We start from the raw sequence: 18,971 nt of genomic DNA, 5'->3' as shown, positions 1-18,971 counted from the left end.
CTTGCCACTGGGAGTTAGGCTCCGTTGCCTTCAGGGCTTGTGTCCCATTTGCCACTGCTTAAAAATGCTTTATAATGTACAGACAACAAATAAAGTATATAATTACATCTACATCTATGTATCTATAAAATCAGCACAGTTTGCTAGGTCGGCCCATTCATTTGTCTGCAGCTCAGCAGTAGCTGTGAACTAGATCCTAGTGAACTTCAACCTCACCCAGTCCCTTCCATGCTGCCTTTGCAGGAGTCGAATGCAACCAGGCTATTAGCACAGAAATTTCTTCTGGCTGGCACCCAGAGTCAACAAGATACACCTACAGCTGAGACAACAGGGAAAACAACATCACGTGTCAATGCTGGCTTGTACGTCAAAACCAAGCACCTCTGGCTGACGACTCCCCCTCTTTGTTTTTCAGCACCGACAGCAGCGGCTGGAGTGTGGCATTTAGGTCCCTCTCGACGCAGCGTGCTAGCTCGGTTTTCTGAGGTGCTCATACCGCTGCTGAGGATTCAGACACAGGAGAACACTTGGAAAGCCCGTGCCTTTCTAAACATACGGGGCAGATCAGATTGTGCCACACACAAGTGGGGAAATCGTCTCATTTCGCAGGACGGGTGATCTAGCCAATTATTGCATCCATCCCGGAGCCTTGGCAGCCCGTGTGCCCTTTCTAAGCACTGCCACAAGCATTTCTATCAGGAGAACCAAGATCCATCGTGATGCGCTGAAATACAAGGCAGAGAAGACCCCAGGATACAGTAAGGGAAAACCCTATGACTTCCACAGCCACATCCAACGACATTACTAGAGAACAGGAGGCCGTTATGGGATGGATGCGTACCTACAGCGGGGATGAGCACGCTGTGTCTTCAAAGCGAGGGTTTTTTTTTTTTTTCCTTGTGTGTTTTGTTTTTTTTTTTTTTTGCAGTGGACTGACACAGACATAGTGGAGCCAAGGTACTCACAACGTGCACCACAAGACAGCTAGGGAAGGCCGGGTTTGGCCTGCCCAGGGCTGACCTCACCTCGCTTACTTCACAAACCGGAGCGTCTCACCTCCACCGTGTTTTTGCAGCAGGACGGCTAATACGCCCGCGTTATCTGGTGGCAATCGCACACTCTGAGGTTTTGGAAGGACGCATGCCTGCAATTAACCTCTCCAGCGAGTGGACTTTTGTAGCAGAGACTTTCACGGGACGTTTGTCGCTGGAGCACCGCCTCGAGCGGCAGAGCAGGAACCCGGCCAGGCCAGGAGTCCCTGGGACGGCTGATGTCTCACCTCTGTCAGGTGACAGGTTCGCCCGTTTGGCCGGAGGAGAGGTCGGCCTGTCTTTGTCTGCTGGCTCGTATCTCTTCCTACTTCCTTTGTCAGCTGCCTAAAATGGAATTAAAACAGACAACGGAGCTAAGCAGCCACCTCCCTCCGGGGAGGGAAGCAGGCAGAGATATTTCCGGTGACGGGTGCCCGTGATGCGCTGGCTCGCTCACGCGAGCGCGTCTCCTATTAAACGCTTTGTGCATACCAGTCCCGACCATCACTGGCACCGCGTAATTCCCCTACCACCATAAGCAAACAGCAACATCCTCTGGCACTGGGGCTAACGCTGCGCTGTGTTTCACCGGCTATTTTCATAATTGCCAGAAACAGGAAAACGGCAGCATTTTGTAGAGTTTTTTTCGGCAGCACCAAGGATAGCAAACGTCAAGGAGGCATGCGGAGCCGTGCCTTCTTCCAGGATCCGACCATGCCAGCCGGTAGTTATGTGTAATTGCGTACTCCTCCCCACAGAGCATGCTTCACAGACTTGATAAAGGCGCCTCACGTCATAGCACAGGGAAGTAGAGAAAACTGCGGCCTCAGACTGCATTGGGGAATTTGGACTGTCAGAAAAAAACATTAACGCTTCAAAAACAGGAACCTACCCACGTGACTGGGGCCAACACCCTGCTCTGGCACAAAACCCCCCGAGGCCGAACTCTCCCACATGATCTGGATTGCAATCGCAGCCGAAGGCACCAAATCGGGGCATCGGGCTCCGTCGTAAAGTGGAAAGAGCCAGGCTCCCCACGGAAAGCACGGCTGGCGGCAGGCACCCCAGAGAGGCGAGGCAATCGCCACTTTTACCTCCTGACTCAGTTAACGACTCGTCAGCAGTTCGCTCCAGAGCGGGCAGTGGGAGGAGAGCTCGCTCGGAAGCGTGCGGGGAGCATGCTTTTAGTGGGCAAGGCCCCAGCGCATGTGGGACTGCGCCATGCACGCCTTCACCTCGGTGCTCCGGCTGCAGCCTTCGAGAAAGCGGGGAAGAGCTCTTGAAGCTGCAGCAGGAATGTGCCCCAGGGGAGCCGCCAACACAGTCCCAAACTCAAGCCACCACAGGGTGTGTGCTGCCAGACTGGTTCTGTCTGCCACCCTTCAATCCCAGCTGCAGACCTACCCGGCTGAGCTCATCCCGACAGCACGGAGCCCGGAGCTCCCCTTCGCCTGCCCCGAGCCCCAGTACCCATCCCATCCGCTCCTCGGACCCCCCGTGCGGAGGGAATCGCACCCACCCCACCTCTCACCTTATTCAAGAGCGTCAGTTTGATCTCTTTGTGAGCGCTGAAGCCCCCTTGCTGAGACTGGGGGGCTGAGGGCTGCTGGGTCTGGAGGAGCTGCTGCGATTTGCTCCCCTGGGTGGGCTTGGCTGATTTCAGGAGCTGAGCGGGCACATCCCGTTTCCGCTTCTCCTCTTTAGCGCTATCTTCTTTTTTTGACTTTCCTGTTGAAACCAGAGAGCAGATGTAGTGACCTGCGACCGATTCCTTTCGGCAAGAGAATGCTGCTCCAGGGACTAAAAAAGCCCACACCAGTTAGCATAGCACGTGGCCCCAAGGTTAAAAGATTCAGGAAACCAGAATTTCCGCAGAGAGGACGCTTAACATAAAAGAGAAAGAACAAAAGGCTCTTGCTGCCAACTCCGTTACGGTCTAAAAGAACAGAGGAAGAGCAACATGATACTGGAGATGTCCAGAAGATTTAGCATCACCTTGCAAGGGTGAAAGAACCAAGGTAAGAGAGGAGGCATCAGGCAGAACTCCCAGGCTGGAAAAGGCATCTTTACAGCCAGAGACACACGGATGGAAGGATGCGAATGTGTATTTGCTCCACAGTCTCCCTTCTCCATGGTCTCACCCTCCTCAGGCAAAGCCTCTGAGCTCCCCTAGTCTACGCCAGCCGCAAGTGTCTGCCTCTGCTCAACAATTTTCCTGGAGCCCATAATATCACCAAGCAAGCTGTATGCAGATCTCTGCTCCCCCCTTCTTTTCCCAGGACCCCGGGGAGAAGAAAATACCAAACCAGGTACCTCTACCTTTCTTCTGCTGCGCTGGGGTTGGTGATCGTGAGCTGGCTGAGGAAACAGGACTGGCCAAGTCCGCGTACATGTCTTCGGAGTCGGCGCTGCGTACAGAGCTGCTGCTAGAGGAGGCACTAGAGACAGAAGAAACGCTGCTCACGCTCAGGGACCTGGAAAGAGCCAACAGCCCGTTACAGTCACGAATGCAACAAGAACCAGGCAGCGATGAGACAGACACCTTCGTTTCCATTCCCCTGCATGGCTGGGATGTCAGAAAGCTGCTAAGGCAGGCAATAACCAGGAAGAGACAAAGGCCGTGTCTTCTGGAGTGCAGACGGTATGAAAAATCGCAAACATGTTAGATGCAAGTCTAGAAAGTACTGTTTATTTATAAACAGGATTAAGGCAACGTGTAAACAGGTCACTGTTTCCCCAGGTAAACAAAAAGTGAAAGCAGGGTGCGCACTATCAGGTCAGTGTTAGGGCTCAGGTCAAGGGTTCCCTGGCAATGTTTTTGTTGTTTGGCACACATTTATTCACGGAGGCTTTAAAAGCCCTGGAGTCCTAGAGCCCACAGCTCCTGCCCAGCTCCCCAGGGTACAGGAGAGCCCAGCCGCCTGTTTTGAGGATGCCCATAACTGTCACGACTGATAATGACAGGGAAGATGCCTATAAGATGGCTATCTTCTAATAGTGCCTATAAGATGGCTATCGTCTAATGGATTCACAACATTAAAAATATCAGACAATCATTATATTAGGGAAGACTTTCTACTTAGAAATGTATCAGACAAAAATACAGGGCTATGCATCAGACTTCCCTTCAGGGGCACACCACCACCGCAGCTTCGCTATACTGAAACAGCTCCAAAAATCCCAGCTACCCGGGAGCCGCCTGGCATCGCAGCCACTGCCATGCGGGACCAAGCGTACGCTAACTACATGAATATTTAGGCAGCCTCTCCAGCAGGTTCTGCAGGCCACACCAACTTTTGCGCTCCAGCGACTGCTCTGCCAGCAACGTCCCAGCTCACTTGCTGGAAGCTGGCTTGCGAGCGACTGAACGGGCTCCGGCAGCTGCAGCGCCGACAAGCCCTGGAACAAGCTGCAAAGTTGCTACCCGCTGGTATCCTGACAGAGACGAGTTCTGAGAGGCCTCATTGACTGCTGCAACAGCGACTGGATGAGCCAGAAACTCCTTCTCCAGGAAAGCTCCAGGCTACAAGGTTGTGACAGCAAATCTGGTTTGGGCACAAACTGTATTTCCTATATTTCCTCCTTTTCCGCACACCTGTAAAGGCAGCAAGCACGGCCCCGGTGCCACACAAGCAACACCTGCATTAAGTTTTTCCCGTCTTCTCCTCTCAAGCCCCGTACCTGCACAGCCGTGCAGAGCCAGCGTGCCCCAGTGCTCTCTGAACCTCTTGCATCACCCCTGCCTGATCTGATGAATGCGACAAGCACGTAGTAAACAAGTTTGTATTTCCGTAAAATAATGCGGATGTTGAACCTTGGAGTTTCACAGAGTTCAGATATGTGAATTACCGCTGGTCAGAGCCAAGTCCTACTTAATCCACTAGTTCTACACTATTGGTCTACTTTTAAATCTGTATCACAGGGAAGTGTTGTGTTTCAAGGCTGCTTGTGAGGTTTCATGGATTCCTGTGTGCGAACAGATGCAGAAAAACAGAACGAAGGAACTTGAAAGAGGTTTATTTCATGAGTCTTTACTGGAGGGAGTTAGCTGTTTACAAATCCCGCAGACTAACAGCCATATAACTATTCACTTGGGGCTAAACACAAAGGGAACTGGCCATGCAACTTTACCAGCAAAGTAAAAATATCACCAGCTGGGTCTTTTAGGTATTTTCTGACTTACCTCTCCTGACAGGCCAAGCATCTTCCCTAAGGACATTCCGTAACCAGAGCTAGTAGAGGTTTAGAAGAGCAAAGCTCCATAGCCTGAAACTGTTACCTTGTAAATAAATCAGGATGTGGGATCACCCTGGCCATAAGGAGATGCTTTGGTCATAATTTAGGTAAAAATGGGCAGTTTGGCACCCATGACAGATTATTTCCTTGAATAAGCCACAAGCACGCTACCAGCGTTATACTACTGTCATGATTCAGGACTCGGGATTTGTAACACCACGCAAAGAAACAACCTTGTTTCACCTCCTAGTTACCTACAGCTTCTGATACTTGAAGCTACAGAGAGTTTTAGCTGCAAGAAACCACAACAGTTAAGAATAGTTATAATCTCCTCCTACTTCAACAAAGGTTAAGGGGCAAGGCCATACCTGGATTTCCTGGACCCAGACGGGGAGTGGGAGACAGAGGCAGAGGATGATCTGGAATGAGATCTGGAGAGAGACCGAGACAAGGACCTAGATCGGGAACTGGAACCACTGTAGCTGCTGGCACTGCCACTGATGCTGCCGCTGATAGTCCGCCTGCAAGACAGCAAACGACATCCTCACCTCGCTGCGCTCTGCCGTGAAACGGGGTTAGAAGAAACTGTTTAGGGACAGTTTGAGCATGACGCTGTTGTCCTGTACTGTATGCAAGATTGGTGCTTTGCAAATGTAATTGTTTCAGATGTTCTTCTCAACCTTGTGTTCCCAGTCCTGAGGAAGCATCTGTTTTCTGAACAGTAGATGTTTTATGCATGACTGAATAATGCTAATGAAAGCCAGGCAAAGAAGGAGCTAAAGCACCTTAATCCTGTACTGATACCAGGACCAAATGCTTCCTACAAAGAAAAATTACTAACTGCATAACACAGTGGGACTACTTTGTATTTCAGGCTATACAAATAATCATACACATTTTTTGTGACTAAGACACCAGTACTAACATCAATAGAGCTGTTTTGTCATTTGCACAGAAGGGAGAGTGTAGGGCAGTGGGGTTTGTGTGGGTATAAGCATGGGGGAAAAAAGCAAACCCCAAGATTGGAATAAAGAGTAAGGGAAGGTGGCTAAAGACATCCAAGATTATTAGTAACGAGTTAAAGTAAGTGAAACGGAAACTAGAACTGACAGAGTTTCTAGGGAAAAAAACTGTCATGATCAGTTTTCACCTATGGAGACATAACTGCTCAGCCCAGGTCTTTTCTTCCCAGCTACTGGGAAGAAACAAGAGATGTAATGCCATGCAAAATTAAGAATTGACTCAGGATGCTTCTGAAAACCTGAACGGAAAACAGACTGACAGCCATCTTCAAAACACACTGACAAAAAGCATCATGCAATGATCCAAGAAAACCATATATGCCTTACTGTAGCCATAAAACATTCTCAGTCTCCTTGTGTGCTCATAAACCAGACATTTCTAGTAAATACACTTCTTAGCCACTAAACTACTGCTTCCGTAGACTAGACACATAGGTACCGTACTGCTATTTCAAAACTTCTAACGTAAGAAGGATGCATGATGAGTTTCAGCTGTGCTTAGCTGACTCCGTGTCTCTCCAAGAACAGTGGAGATGCTACCTGCATTTATCCTGTAGTATTTTTAAACACAGTACAATGGATTAAGCCTGGTAAACATATTTAAATACAGACAAGTGCTCCTTGTTTGAAAACCATCAGAAGCCTCTCTCATTTCAAATGCAAAGGGAGGAGAAAAAGGCAACAAAAGCAGTTAGAGGACAGACAGAACAAGCCACTTGAAACATTCAAACTAGTCACACAGGATGAAGCCAGGAAGAGAAAGCAGAGCCGGGGAGCCAGCAAGTTGTGTACTGGGGACAGCCAAAGTAGCGGCATTTTTCCTCCTCTTCTTCAGCAGTACTGCTGGATGCTGACAAACCAGCTCCTGGGACCGCAGAGAAAGGCTCCCTGCATACTGGCACATGTTTAGAGTAAACAGGGTCCAAACCCCTCACCACAAACCTCGACCCTCCAGCACGTCAGAGCTGCTCTCTGGACCAAACGCACCTCTGCTTCCTTGCTGCGCGGTTTCCGCAACCAGTGGCTCTCAAACATGCTTTTTTTTTGCACTGCAGACCCTGCCTTTTGACACGCTTCACGTATTCCACCTACTTCATCCCCCACCAGCCTTCAGAGGCAGGAGCCACTCGCTGTGGCAAGTCACTAGCATTCACCCCCAATTCCGTCCCTCTCTTCCCGTTTCCTTCCTGCCCCAGGAAACAGATTTCTCCTTTAATACTGGAGAGCTCTTGTAGTCGGTACTGCTGAGAAAAACCCAGGATTTGCTCTATCTTCCAGGAGATCAAGCCTCACTCCACCCCACAGTTTTCCTACCTCCTGGGTGGAGTCCTTGTCTGACGTTCCTTCCTTCTCGCCTCTCGATTATCCCCTGGTTTGGCTGGCTCCGGTGCAGCTGTGGTAATTTTAGTGAGTGGCTGAGGGACTGGAAGGGCAGCTAGTTTCTTCACAGATTTTTCACTACAAAAATGAAAATTTTCATGTGCTTGATCAAACTCAGTAGATACAGAACACAAACATTCTCAAAAGCGATGAAATGCATTCATGTTTGTTGTTGACTAAATATTACATAGATACGATTACTGTAGCGACGGACACATGGTTATTTCACCAAAACACTCTCAAACAATACAGATTCCCCTAAAGGGATTCGTTTCCCATGTTCTAAATCAAGTCACCTTTTCAGAGACAAGTTACTATACAACAGGCAATTTTGGAGACATTTGACTTGTAAATTAACTAATGAAGTAGACTGTGTGGAATCGCTGTTTCTTATCCATTTGATTCTGTGCACTTTTATCCACAACACATACACCTACTTAAAATCTGCCAGTCAGGCTTCCGAATCAAATGCACACAGTTTACACAAAAATGCTCTTTTTCACTCCATCACACGGATTAGCAGGGTGCAAAAGAGCCCATGTGTGCAAATGTCCCTTGGACCCGTCCCTTGGCTCGCGTTACCCCGCAGAACACGTGACGGGTAACACCATCGCGCAGCACCGCTACGCAACGTTTTTGTGACTTTATTGAGCACCCACTACGCGAGACGGGAATCGCTTTGGCTCTTCAGCGCTGCTCACTTCTGGGCTCAGAGCCCTCCAACCTCTGCTCTAATAGCTGGTTACTGCTCAACATCCCCAGCACTGACGTCACGCCTACTATTAACTGGGGAGGAGGTGGCTGTCTGCATACAGAAATAGAGACTGTTAATTCCTCCTCTTGTGCTTAAGAATATCTGTATTCATCCCCTGCAGAACACAGGATTAACTGCATGCAATGTTACGCAGCGAAAACATGCTAGTGCTAAGTGCTGGCCGGTGTCGTGCGTTACCAAACCAGCACTGCAATGTGCACCAGAAGGGCGTAAAGACATCGCTGCAGGCGGAGAGCGTGTCCTTAAAGGGCTGAACCCTCTGAGTTGAGAAGAAGGGGGGGAAAAGAAAAAAAACAACCAAGCAGGTCAATAAGGTACAAGAAGTGTGGCAAAGGGGATTGTCCCATGTTATGGAGAATTCAGGGGGATTCCCATGGTGTAATTTATTTGCAGGTCACCTTAAAAGAGGTGACATCACTACGGTGTTGCGTCACCCTCCAATGTATCCATCATTTACTACGTACTACAGAAGTTTGTGAAATAGCAACTTAAGCATTTAGAAGAGCAGGAACACTAGCATAATCTGCCAAAGACAGTTTCATAGCTATAATACTGTTTAATTTGTCTCCAATGTTAAAAGTAGATGAGGCTGAAGCATTTCTTTATTCTAAGGCCATGCATTAACTAAAAACAGAGTAGAGGAATGAATGAAACTTTCTTATAGCTCCTGCATAAACATATCTGCACATACAGAATGTTTAAATAGTAAATCATGCATGTGTTTAAACACTCATGTATACATGATGGGGGCCTCGATGTGGCGCTTAGGGACATGGTAGTGTTAGGTTAATGCTTGGACTTGATCTTAAGGATCTTTTCCAACCTAAATGATCCTATGATTCTATATAATACTTAAGGATACCTGTACAGTTTAACTTGGATTTAATAAATGAAAGTGTCATCATTTAATTAAATATGCAAAGCTAAGCACTCTTCTATGCAGGTCATATTTTGCATCTTCCACTTCTTCCTTAAACTGTCAACCAGGTCAGAAGGGTCTGACTCAGGAATTAGGCTACTGTTTGGAGCCTCTTCTGCGCTGCGTTATCAAAACAGAGATGAAGCCTTACCCTTTACCAGCAGGTGGTAATAACTCTCCTTTAGCCTTTGCAAGTGGCTTGTGTGGAGACGGTGTTGGAGAAGGAGACGGTGAAGATGAGAAGGACCGTGATCTAGAAAGGAAGGACACATCACTCAGCTCAGCCTCTGGGACTGCAGAAGGCTTTCAGTGCATTTAGCCACCACTCCCTCCTTCGGCTAGTGACCGCATCGCAGGAACTAATCCCCGTGGGTCTGAGGTTATCCTAGTTTTGTGTTTGGACTCTGCTCAACAAAACCAACTTCTGTGACCAGACCAGTGGCAGACATAGAAAACATAGGGAAAAAGTAGGGTTGGCTGCAAGAGAGGCACGCTCAGGTATTCCACACCAACACCCGTGGCTTTCTCCATACTCTCTGTATTCTCTCCTTAGGGGGAGTACGTCTACGGGAAAGTAAGTAGGATTTTGACTTGCAAGTTCTGCATGGTTTGTTTCAAGCTGCTTTATGTAACTCCTAGTGCAGTCTGCAATCCTTTAAACAGCAGCAAAAAAAAAAATCTTGGGAGAAAGACAGAAAAAATACATCTAACTGGAGATCTGTAATTTCTGGAACACAAGGAGAAAAATCAAGCAGAGTATATCAAAGGCAACAGATCAAAGGGCAAGAGCTGTTTCCTAAGATCAGGACTGACCAAAGAGGCAAGCCACTTACACAGCACACCAGATGCTGGCGTTCAAGTGAGTCACCGCCCTGCCAAGACTGGAAGTACCCTTGTTGCAGCCTAGTATTTCAGAAAGCCAGACACCTCGGTGACTTGCTTTCTGAAGAACAGTTAGGCACTCGGGTGTTCCTCACCCTCCTACCTTCAGAGAGAGGCACGCCACTCGAAGTGTGTCACCTCTGCCTGGCATTGTCCTGCACGGAACAGAGCCTGAAACGGGGTGGGCGGGGGAAGGTCAGCCTGCTCCCCAGAAACACACACGTGCTTGCGTTGAGATAACGCCCACCCTGAGCCTTTCCTAGGAGAAACCACGTCTCCAAAAGCGACACTGTGCACTCCCATCAACTGCGTGATCCACTCTGGGTATCTGTGTGATTTCAGCTCTGAAGAGGTGCCTATCTAGGGAGCCAGTTCTCCTACTATGCATATTCCAGACTTGGGAAACTGTCTGCAGGGGCAAGGAAGTGGCAGAGTAATAAACATGCCTCTGTTTAATCAGCATGGGACACTGAATTGCTACTTTGAAGTGTCAGGACTATCACAAGACACAACTGCTTTAATAAAGAAATGCGATTTGCCTCTTTAAATAGAAATTCCAGTGCAATAGAAAAGAGATGCCAGCAACTTCTTCCAATCATAAAATGCAAATGACAGAAACATTAATCTCAGCCAGGCTCGTACAACCGCTCAGCTACCACAGGCATGGGAAACAGCCCAGCCACAACAGCACGGTACTCGTGGGTGGGAGTACTGGGGAGAGGAGGGGCTGACATATCTGCTTCATTCAACAACCAAACCAGCAGGCTGCCTTGCAGCCTATCGTATTTCCCTCACTCAGGAAAGTGCTTTGAATGTTTTATTTCAAGAGTTGGCTATTTGCTTTTAAGTAGCAGCAAAAGTAGCTGTTAGCAAGTGTTTGGAAAACAGTACACCATTACTCTCAAATCCAAGGAGCCATTACCTGGACCTGCTGCCTGAGAAAGAGCTGTGTCTTGAAGAGCGACTAGAGTAAGAGCTGTAAGACGATGATCTGGAACGAGATCGCGAGGAACCGGAACCAGAATAGGTGGATGAACGAGAAGAGGACCTGAAAGAAAAGTATTAAAATTCAGCGCCTCTCGAGAAGTCTTCTGAGACCAAGGTCTTGTTTCCAGTACACTTTTCCCAAGTTCTCTAACGCTGCTCTAAAAATTACCTGCCTTCTCCTCGGTGGTCTGTCAGGACTACAGCCTCTCCTCGGTCCCCCCTTTTCTTTTAGAGAGGATCATGTTGCCACCCCCTTTGCGCCCTTGAATAGGCCTCCCCTCCTTTAGCTAATGACTTTCCATCCCTGTTTGAGAACTCCTTCCACACAATTTTACGCCTTTTCACCAGACAATCCCCTGATAAGTTGGGCCACACAGGTATGAGAAAACAGAAAAATCTGAGGTGCAGTGATCCCAGCAAGAAAAGCTATCTACTTCGGGAGGTCTTTGGTTTTTAGATCCATATCTTCAATTCAGCATGTTCCTCATTCCTCTCTGATACTTTTTCCCACTCTTTCCAGGAGCTTCAAGTTCAAGCATTAAAAGAAAATGGATCCAGCTTATGCCTCAACTCCCCTAGATTCAGGGCGCTTCTTTCTGAGAAGTGTTTCTTACCTCGCACCCATTGGTTTCCGAGCTCCACTGCAGCCCTCTAGGGCTCTGTCGAGCCTCCACAACCCCAGTTTTTCCCCAGTAGCATCAGCATGCTCTTCCTGGAGTGGGCTCACCTCATCCCTCCAGCACTCCTGGAGTGAAGAGGCTCCAATTCTTACAGCTTCCAGCTCCTCCTGCTCCTATTAAGATCAGTTTTCATCTAGGCGAGCTACTAATCACCTGGACTGCTTCCAAGTCTAATTTCCCTGAAGAGTGACTTTTCCAAGGACCTGTCTTTGCCTTCAACAGATCACATCACAGCACCCACAGTTATGTGTCCCCTTTAGATTCCACCTCACTAAATATACGCCAGTGTCCATAGCGGTCACTGAGCTGCAAGCCCTGAACTGCTTTCCCAAACATCTCAACGTCTTCCACCGACAAGAAAGAGTCGTGCCGCATTCCCTGGCAAACTAACAAGGCTCGGATGTGACACGCTTCACTCACCTTGAAGAGCCAGAAGCAGATGCTGAAGAAGCAGAGGTTTTTCGGCGCCTACGTGCACGGCTGGGAGAGACAGAGACACCGAGTTTCTTTTTGGGGGACTTGGATCGGCGCCAGGGGTCCTTCCATTCATCTGCTCTCTTTGACTGAGTGGTGGTAATTGTGGTTGCCTCCTTCTCCTTCTTTGGTGGCTCAGGCTGACGGCTGGAAAACAGAGGAGTTAAGTAGCTGGGACTTTTTTATATAGTAAGACTAATAGAAACACAGGGCCAGGAAAAGATCTCAGAAATTCATCCTTCATACCAGTACTAGCTCTTAACCTCAACTGCGGGATATTCAGCATTATTTTGGGATGATGAAGTGTTAGAACAGCTATGATTTTGTAAATTAGTGACTGCAAGCCCGTCAAAACAGCAGTATCTGCAAGTTTTGTGAACTACTTTGTCGCACTGACCAAGTGGTAACCTGCCAGCTGATTTAACTTCGGCTTTTGGCCTCCAAGGAGCGGACACAAGCACATGTGAGAGGGAAGGGAATGGGAAACCTGGTTCTTCCCAAGCCTATGCCAAGTAGCTAGAGCTGGAGCAACCCAAACCTGGTAGGCAGCCCCCAGTGCAATGAAAACACTAAACGGAGCTAGACTAAGGACAGACTTTGAGTGTGCATCTGAAACGCCGCCTCGATACAGCAAACGGCTGGAAACAACCAGCAGACACTAAGAGAAGAGATTCAGCCTGAGTTACTCTCCCGCAGTTTCCTTATCAGAACATCACGTGGGACTGTGTCACAAGCCTTACCACAGCCAAGACACATTGATCCGTTTTTACCCTTACAAAGGGGACGGGTACCTCATCAGCTGAGCATAAAGCAGTTCATAATGGCTGTTTTATCACCGCATTATCCTCTAGGTGCTTATAAACACCATCGAACATGTGCTCTCCTGTTGTTGATAACCATGAAGATGTGACGAGTCAGGCTAGATACCCTCCATCTCCTCCCTTCCTTTTTAAGGGCTCTACTTGCGTTTCCCCTTTTTCTTCGGTTCTCTGGGCTTCCCTTCTCCTCTACAACCCTCTGAAAATAATTCAGGGCTAACTTTTCAGCATCTGCACCAGATAGTTCCTTAAGTACTCCAGGATTAATTTCTTCAGACCTAGACTTTATTACCTCTCTTATCTATGGATGATTTAACTTGGGATTTTTCCTCGCCCTTACTCTACCCTGCACACGACTGTTTAATTACCTGCTTATAACCTTCTCCCTCGGGTTTTAGGCAAAGTTTGTACTTGCTTAAAGGTTTATGAAGTCTGTTGCACTCATCAAATTCCCAGTACAATGATGCGTTTATCCCTTTTCTCAAAATAATGAACCCTCTCACTCTGAAAATTTGGGGGAGGAAAGACACCTTCCATCGCTGGGTTCAGCCAGTACCACCCCATTAGTCACACGACTGAAGCAACCACTCCCCACGCAACTTCCTCTACCTTTTGAGATAAAAAAAGTAACCTCCAAGTTTTCTAATAATTTTATGGACTGCGTTTCTTGCCACAACACCTTTTCAACAGACAACAGGATAATTAAAGCTCTTCGTTCGCAGCCTTGTTCTGCCCTTTGAAGGCTTCACTAGTCACTAAGAAGTCTCATCTCCTCCTTGCTTGGCAGTATGAAAGCACAGTCTCAACACAGTTAAAACTCCTATGGCCTCTCACCTCTTCCCCGGCTCCAGAACTTGTATACGCTGACTTTAAAGTCCAGTGCAGTATCCTACTCTTTCCCTATCTGTGCTGATATAACTACAGCAATTTTACAATTTGTCCCACATCTATCTTGGTATATACAGAATTTTATGGGAGGAGAAACTCTTCCTTCACGTTCACCTCTCCCACAAATCTCATTTCAGCTTCAGAAGAGGACGCTTACGTACTAGCACACAAAATTGCTGACTGCCTAGTAAGAGAGTCCCAAGCAGGATTATGGCTCAGCATTATTCACCAGCATCTTCATTGAGCATCATCACCCCTTCCAGTGCTGCTCTAACATACGCTATTTAACACAGCACATGTCATTTGCAATGGGTTGGTCTAGTTTTCCATATTATAGCCACAACTATATCTGAGTATCTAATCATGGAGGAAGACCATGACTCTGAATATGGGGTTGAGATAGACTGGACCTATTATTTACACTCTGGTAACACTAAATAGTCATAGTCGGGGTCAAGCTCTCGTTCCAGCAGATGTCGTACAAACTCATTTTGAAGCCATCTTGACCTCTGGAGTATCTTCAAAGCAACTGAGTGAAAAGCAGGAAGAAAAAGAAGGTTGGGAACAGCCTTCACACCTTGCATCGAGCAGCAGGCTAAACAGCAGCAGAAAGGAGGGGAACACCATGCGAGGATGCTCGGGAACCCGCTCTGATGTCCCTTCCTGGGGGACTGCAGCCTGTATGCTTTGGGAGATGCAGGGGGAATATTGTGCTGGCACAGGCGGGCAGAGAGGCAGTATCCGTCTCAAGACCTGGATAAAGCCTGCTGAGCAGCTTTTCATTGCAGTGTCCAAGGTGACAAACGTGAAAGCCAACAACGAATGAACGACCTTGCCCAGGCTCAACTCTCTCTTGCAATAGTTTTCAGAAAGAAAAGTCTCCTACCGAATTTACTCTCTGTCTCTCTCTCAAAAAAACAACTTGCCCACATTCACATCCAACAGCAGCACATCCCGGGAGCTGGACCTCAGCTCCGATCCCACGTGGGAACAACTTACGCTGAACTCCACAACTTTGGCGCAAGCTTGGAGCAAAGATGACTATGAAAGCAAATCTCATTACTTGCACCTATTACCTGGTTTGATGCAATTCTCTCTCGATGAAGTCACTTTCTGGAGGAAAGGTTTTTTCCCCAGGAAAACCACAACAGAAAGCCTCATTTCTGGATATGCTTTGGCTTTTTGACTCAGCAGTAAATATGCTATCATACTATAGCCAAGAAAGAAAGATGATGCTCGTGTCAGGACATTTTCAAAGTCTTTCCTCAAGAGCTACCTGCGTGCTCAACATGTAGCATCACCAAATAAACTTGTTCAACTTAATACGAGGGACTGGTATCTGATGCCACTTGGCTCGTCTCCTCCAGTGGAATTCAGGAGTCAGAATTGAAAGTAAGCCGGAGCAACTGCCAAGATCCTCACCATCCGCCTTAGACTAACATCTCAATTACAGCCTGTACGAGTTTCACCAAAGAGACTATTAGAGGCTAGTAGCCCACGAAACAGTCGGCGTTTCAATCAAATTTACTCCCGCATACTGATACCGTGCAGTTGCTGGGATGAAAGCGGAGGAAGCCGTAAGGCTCGCAGAGGAATAGAAGAGGCAGCAGGCAGCCGGCCTGTGGCTCCCAGCCCAGATCAGGCAGGAAGGCTGCCCAGAGCTACGCCAGATATGATAGCTGCTCCTGGTGCTGCACGGCTGGGTGGGCTGAGTGATGTATTTGACCCTGAGAAGGGGGAGCCTTTCTCTTACAACTGGGTAATTTTCACTTCCCATCTTGTGCTGGATCTGGCACTTGTCGGAGCTCTCCATGTGCCAGCTCAACTCCTTCATTCAATATGGAGAGGAAAAAAATAAAAGTAGTTTGCTCCCGGGTCAGCAAGTCCAACCAGCCCGTGGCAGGGTTTGAACAACTGTGAGAGCGGACCCACAGTGAACAGAGGAGGGAAGGAGAGAAGAAGCCTGGCTGCTTCGGGGAGGTGAGCCATGAGATCAGCTCACGGCACTTTACGCGTTCATCCTCAGCCCAGCACAGCTACCCAGGCTGCTGCCGTCCACGCTGCAGGCAAACCGAACGCACTTCGGCACGGAGAGTGGCCGGCAGAAAAGTCATACGCTACCAAAGCACACGTGTGAATCCCGCTCTCCTTTTTCACCAAATTCCGATTTTTAGGAAACATTTCAAATCTTTGAGAATTAACTCCTTATTAGGTAAGCCTATGCCACAAGGTTTGACGAAAAGAAATTACAGATGGAGTAAAAGAGACTGACAAGACGGACTGATCAAGAGCAGCTTAATTTCCTTCCAGAGCCCCGAAGAGCAGCATCCTGCGTCACCAGGGCACGAGCAAGGTCTGCAGAGCTTAGCTATTTCCGAAGCCCATTTTAACCTTAAAATAACTAAATGCTTTATTTTCCAGAACGAACACGTTAATGCATATTTGGCTGGAATTTAATTACAGCAATCAAGCGGAGAACTGAAGCTGAACGTGGCTTTGGCAATGAGAGGAGGAACAAAGGCAGCTCCAGCTGGCAATGCAAACCACAGCGTAGGTCAGCCAGCTCCCAACCGCACGCGCTCCGGCTCCCAAACAAACCCCGTTTGAAGCACGTCACTGAATTCGACAAGAATTTGGAGGGGGAAAAGCGGAGCCGCACGGCTGAAGTTTTCCTCCTCATGTATTATGTAAATGACGCTGAAGTATTTCTAATCTTTGAGGGAAAATAAGCTTCCCGGGGAAAGTGCTTCCTTCCTTCCCCCTCCCCGTGGGACACTGCTCCCACAGGTAACGCAAACCTTATCACCCACGGTCACCAGTGACGTCAGCCTGGCTCCAGGGCTACTGTTTTGGCCGGCAGTTACAGCTCAATCTTCTGAAAGAGGAAAGTCCACTGATGATTTAAAAGCCTTTTCGTTTCTTGCAGGAAAGCAAGCATTGCGTCAGCAGCACCGGCGCGAGTTTTCCTTCAGTGTCAGTGGAATTTTCCAGAGGAAGCGGACTCGAGGAACGACTGGAGCCATGTGCCAGGGCAGTTGCGAAGGGACCTGCAGTTGCTGCAAAATAAACTCCAGCAGCATGCATGCACACTGGAAGATTTTTCCCATCTCGGCACAATAAAGTCACTCGTGTGGCTGGAGAGGGACAACAGCTCCCAAAAGCCACCTACGTGCACCTACGACGGGAAATGCTGAACCTTGGAGCCGTTGCTAATTGATCTTGGTGAAATATTAGCAAAGGATATGCTTTTCTCAAGACGTTTCGATCTGAAGCAGAGTTATCAGTCGCTTAAAAAAAAAAAAAAAGATTTCTTCAAAGCCTGATGGGGAGAGGCTTTGAAATTAAATAGTGGAGATACAATCTGAACCTACAGTATGAAATCATCACAGCAGGTAGATAAACATATCAGATGTGATCTACCCTAAGGGCTGAGCATTTGATGCCTTGAGAGCCTCCTCTAAATGAGAGGGACCCGTGTGCAGCGATTCTGCCCTGGTCTTTGCACTGTTTTAATAAATCCAGTGTGGGAGATCTCTCCAGTAATGCCGACTCTGAAAAGCCAAAGAAAAACACATTCCTTGAGATCCACATCTGAGTCACTCGATGCCCTTCTTCATCTTGATTTACGGTTACGAAACCCTTCTCCTTTTACTGTGGAAGTGGAGGCAGAACCTCAAGAACCATGAAGACTAACAAAAACTCCAGTCAACAGAAATGCTTTGCGGAGAACTTTGAAAAGTTTTGTTGATTTGGTTCGCAGAGAGATTTTATTATCACTAACTTCCCAAATGAACTGGGAGCATACATGAAAATGAAGCCGTCTAACCAGGTTCCATTGCTCCGGCTGGAAGCTGCACCACAAAAAATGGGGATGTAAACAAGTTATTGTAATGTTTATCACCGTGGTGTTACCATACAGGGCACTCGACTGTGAGTCCGAAGAACTGCATAGCAGCACGGGGCATGTTCTGTAGGTGGGGAGAAGGGAAATCCTCTTCTGGGCAACGCTGCACTGCGTAGCGCTGAAGGCAGCGTGGCAGACCCGCTGGGTGCAGGAGGAACAGAGGTCCGGCTCAAGCCTCGCTTCAGCCCTGGAAACCCAACAGCTTGGGGCCATTTGCTTCTCTTAACTCGCTGCACTCCAAGAAGCCGCCCAGGGAAGGTGCAGACACTTGGAGAGCAAAATCTATGCCTCCTGCCAGAGGCTGCTTTTCCCCCCTCAGTAACTTTTCATGGGTGTTAAGACCAATTCAGAGCGCTCCAGGGTCTTACCGATGCCTGACTCGAAACCAGGGAGAGCACGCAGCTGTCCATCCTGCCTGTTCTTTCTCCTGCGGCAGGACAAACAGGAACAAGTGAAGGATTTCTTATAAGAAACAGCTGACGTTTCCACAGGGAAGACAAAATCCACCAGCCTACCGCACCATCTTTATACAACAGGATGAGTTGCTATTTAAGCCCACCAAAACACCTAGCTCTATTTGAGCAACAGCCGCTTTCGTACAGAGCCCCTATACTCAAAAAATAGGGAGCAGATCCAGCTGGCGGCATGGGGAGACCAGCAGAAGCTGTCGGGAAAGATGACAACCAGGGACACTTAGAATTACAGATTCTTCCGGAAAACGAGTTCAGTCGGTTTGTGATCACACACATACACACACACAACCATGAATCACTGCATTTGCATTCCCTTACTTTTGCCACTCCTTTATCTAATCAACCTCATTCCAACACTTTCTAACTTGCAAGCCCTGGGTAACCTGCATTCATTGATTTTTAGACTCCAGGTTATCCTGTTCATTAATGTGCTCAGCCCTGAGATTAACAACGACCTATTACAAAGACAACTTGAACTAGCTTGAAAAAAATAATGCAAGGG

General features: G+C 48.0%; 1 protein-coding gene across 9 annotated transcripts in view; it reads right to left on the bottom strand.

Annotated features, from left to right (window-relative positions):
- The window catches only part of ZC3H18 (zinc finger CCCH-type containing 18), a 48,704-nt gene that overhangs the window by 3,972 nt on the left and 25,761 nt on the right, over positions 1-18,971 (bottom strand). For 5 of the 9 annotated variants that reach the window (XM_075161590.1, XM_075161585.1, XM_075161588.1 and 2 more), the window contains 8 exons: positions 12,333-12,533; positions 11,168-11,293; positions 9,515-9,616; positions 7,604-7,747; positions 5,636-5,788; positions 3,345-3,505; positions 2,563-2,759; positions 1,280-1,376 (listed from right to left, as the gene is read on the bottom strand). In XM_075161590.1, the coding sequence (XP_075017691.1) occupies positions 1,280-1,376; positions 2,563-2,759; positions 3,345-3,505; positions 5,636-5,788; positions 7,604-7,747; positions 9,515-9,616; positions 11,168-11,293; positions 12,333-12,533 (1,181 nt within the window). Of the gene's footprint in view, positions 1-1,279; positions 1,377-1,450; positions 1,882-2,562; positions 2,760-3,344; positions 3,506-5,635; positions 5,789-7,603; positions 7,748-9,514; positions 9,617-11,167; positions 11,294-12,332; positions 12,534-18,971 lie in introns of those variants that run through there. The other 4 variants (XM_075161587.1, XM_075161589.1, XM_075161591.1 and 1 more) reach the window with 2 other exon arrangements.

The sequence above is a fragment of the Calonectris borealis genome, chromosome 12 (genome assembly GCF_964195595.1).
Source record: "Calonectris borealis chromosome 12, bCalBor7.hap1.2, whole genome shotgun sequence".
NCBI classification, from domain to species: domain Eukaryota; kingdom Metazoa; phylum Chordata; class Aves; order Procellariiformes; family Procellariidae; genus Calonectris; species Calonectris borealis.
Note: the sequence above shows the minus strand (reverse complement) of the source record. Positions and strands in the feature narration are given on the sequence as shown.